The sequence below is a fragment of the Vidua chalybeata genome, chromosome 2 (assembly GCF_026979565.1).
Source record: "Vidua chalybeata isolate OUT-0048 chromosome 2, bVidCha1 merged haplotype, whole genome shotgun sequence".
NCBI classification, from domain to species: domain Eukaryota; kingdom Metazoa; phylum Chordata; class Aves; order Passeriformes; family Viduidae; genus Vidua; species Vidua chalybeata.
The window spans coordinates 2240521-2243134 of NC_071531.1; the positions used below are offsets into that span (position 1 = coordinate 2240521).

General features: G+C 53.7%; 1 protein-coding gene across 1 annotated transcript; it reads right to left on the reverse strand.

Moving 5' to 3' along the window:
* Nucleotides 1-783, reverse strand: CLDN14 (claudin 14). The gene has a single exon (XM_053936745.1). The coding sequence runs from the start codon at nt 781-783 to the stop codon at nt 85-87; it is 699 nt and encodes a 232-aa protein (XP_053792720.1). The 3' UTR covers nt 1-84.
* Nucleotides 784-2614: the final 1831 nt, after the last annotated feature.

Genomic DNA, 2614 nt, shown 5'->3' on the forward strand with positions numbered 1-2614 from the left:
ACGGTAAACTTCAGCATCCATTCCGAGTTCTCTGGCGCCAGGCACAGAATTCCCGAGGCAGCGGTGCCAGATCCCGGGAGGAGCTCACACGTAGTCGCTCAGTCTGTAGCCGCTGTGGGACGCAGATGTCAGGGAAGGAGCGTGGTTGCCCTTGAAGGCACTCGGTGGCCTGGAGGATGGAGGCGCTCCGGCCCCGGCATGCGGCTGGAAAGGCGTCTCATTCCCAAGGCACGACGTGCACAGCAGGGCCCCGCCCAGGATGGTCAAGGCCGAGGAGACAAATCCCAGATAAAGAGCCTGCCCTATCTCGTACTTCATCCCAGCGGGCAGCGTGGGGTTGTAGAAATCCACGACGACGTCGTTGGTGCTCCACGACACCGGCACCAGGCAGAGCAGCCCGGCCGCCACGAAGCCGATCCCGCCGGAGCCGGCGATGGAGGCCTTGGCGGGGCTGCCCTCGGCGCAGTGCGTGCACCTCATGCCCACCACGGCCACGCCGGCCGCCAGCACGGCCAGCAGGCAGGAGATGACCATCATGGCCCGGGCGGCGCGGAGCTCGGCGGGCAGCGCCAGCTGGGAGCGGTGCGCTTGGCACTGGTAGACGCCGGTGCTGTGCCACACGCACTCCATCCACAGCCCCTTCACGTAGGCCACGGCCGTGATGATGTTGGCGCCCACGTGCGCCGAGCGCCACCAGTGCGGCAGGATGGTGGCAATCAACGTCCCAACGAAGCCCAGCAGGCTCAGGGAGAAGCCGAGCAGCTCCAAGGCCCAGCTCGCCATGGGAATGTTTGTCCTGCGCGGTTCTCTTAACGAGGCGCCTCCGCTTGGCTTCCCTTGGAAAGCGCGAGCTTTTCTTGGAAGATGTGCGGCTGTTTCACCCCGACACCTCCTGCTCTCCTAATAAAAGGTAATTGAGGGAAAAAGGAGTTAATTATTACCCCAAAGCATTGCCTCTCCAGCCAGTGAGGTGCATTTCAAGTGCAGCGAGGGCAATAATTAGCATAGTTATCGCTGTTAATCGTATTTTTGTGGAAGTAATGGGAAAGCAAGCTTCCCTCTTCCCTTATATAAACAGCCTTGTGCTGCCCGCTGGGAAGAGAACTCAAGACAATTTATGAAATGGAAAAAAAATATTTGAAATGCAAATATTCCTCTTCCCAGCAGGCTCTTCAAAAAAACAAACATGATTTCCTCTCTAAAGCAGAGAATTAGGTAGTGTTAACACTTGGAATGAAGGAGATTTATAAAGTAGGGAACTGCAGGTTGCTTTACACGATGAAAACATTCCCAGAAGGTCATAGCAGGACTAGGAAAACAATAAGGGTGTATTTGCTTAAAGTAGGGAGCAAAAAGAGTGATTTAAAGCCTGTGGAAGAGGATAACAAATATTGGATTAAAGTTGCTTTCCTGACTGGCCAGTACTTCTTGAGGTTGCATTTCAATAAAGTAACTCAAAGGGGAATCATTTTCATTAGGATCTGGGGAGTTTCAGGTCGTGATTTCAGGTTGTGGGTGAAGTGTGGAATCAGGCAAACATCCTGGAGCTTCTGAGGGACAACACCTCCACAGTTTGGTCGTGTATAAATCCAAGCTGGAAAACAAGGAATGGCAACTCTTCCTTCTGTATAAATCCCAGACTAAGTGGCCTTTTCCAGTGGCTGCCTTGCCAGCTCTGTTATCCATCACGCGAGACGTGTGTGGGCAGAAACACGATATTTTAATGTATAAAATAACCCTTGCGTCACAACCCAGCTTGGAACTCAGAAAGAGAAACAAGTTTAGGCTCCGGCTCTGCCAAGCCCCGTGCACGTGCTGAACTCCTGCTCGGAGGAGAAAGTGGAAGTGTTTGCTGGAGCTGGCCCGAGCAGGAAAAGGGAGGAAAACCATCTGGATCAACTCATCAATGCCATCAGGAGGATGCATAGGGAGCAAAGTGAAAGCTGCTCCACATTACCATTGTCTCAGACTTGGCTCTAACAAGTCTGGAGCGCTTGGGGTGACATCAGTGCCAGGGTTGGTCTCTGTTGTTGTGGCATTCAGTGATCTCTGCCTGACAGCAAAATCATGGAATCATGGAATGGTTTGGGTTGGAAGGGGCATGAAAGATCAGCCAGTCCCATGGGCAGGGACACCTCCCACTGTGCCAGGCTGCTCCAGCCCCAGTGTCCAACCTGGCCTTGGGCACTGCCAGGGATCCAGGGGCAGCCACAGCTGCTCTGGGAATTCCATCCCAGCCCCTGCCCACCCTGCCAGGGAACAATTCCCAATTCCCAATCTCCCATCCAGCCCTGCCCTCTGGCACTGGGAGCCATTCCCTGGGTCCTGTCCCTCCAGCCCTTGGAAATTTTCTCTCTCCATCTTGCAGCATGGTTTGTCTCTTCCCAAAACAATCCCTTGGATGTTGTGAAAAGAAAGGGGAAAATGGAAAAGCACAAGGATTTTGTGGCCTGGGCAGGACAACACCACTGGCTGAGGACTCTGTGCTTCTGCACATTCCTTTTATTTGGAATGTGCCATGGGATGGGCAGGAATGGGATGTTGGATTTGCTGCCTGGAAGGGAAGAGCAAACCAAAGAGCAGCTTTTCTTTAGTGCGCCTGGTTTTAGGAAAG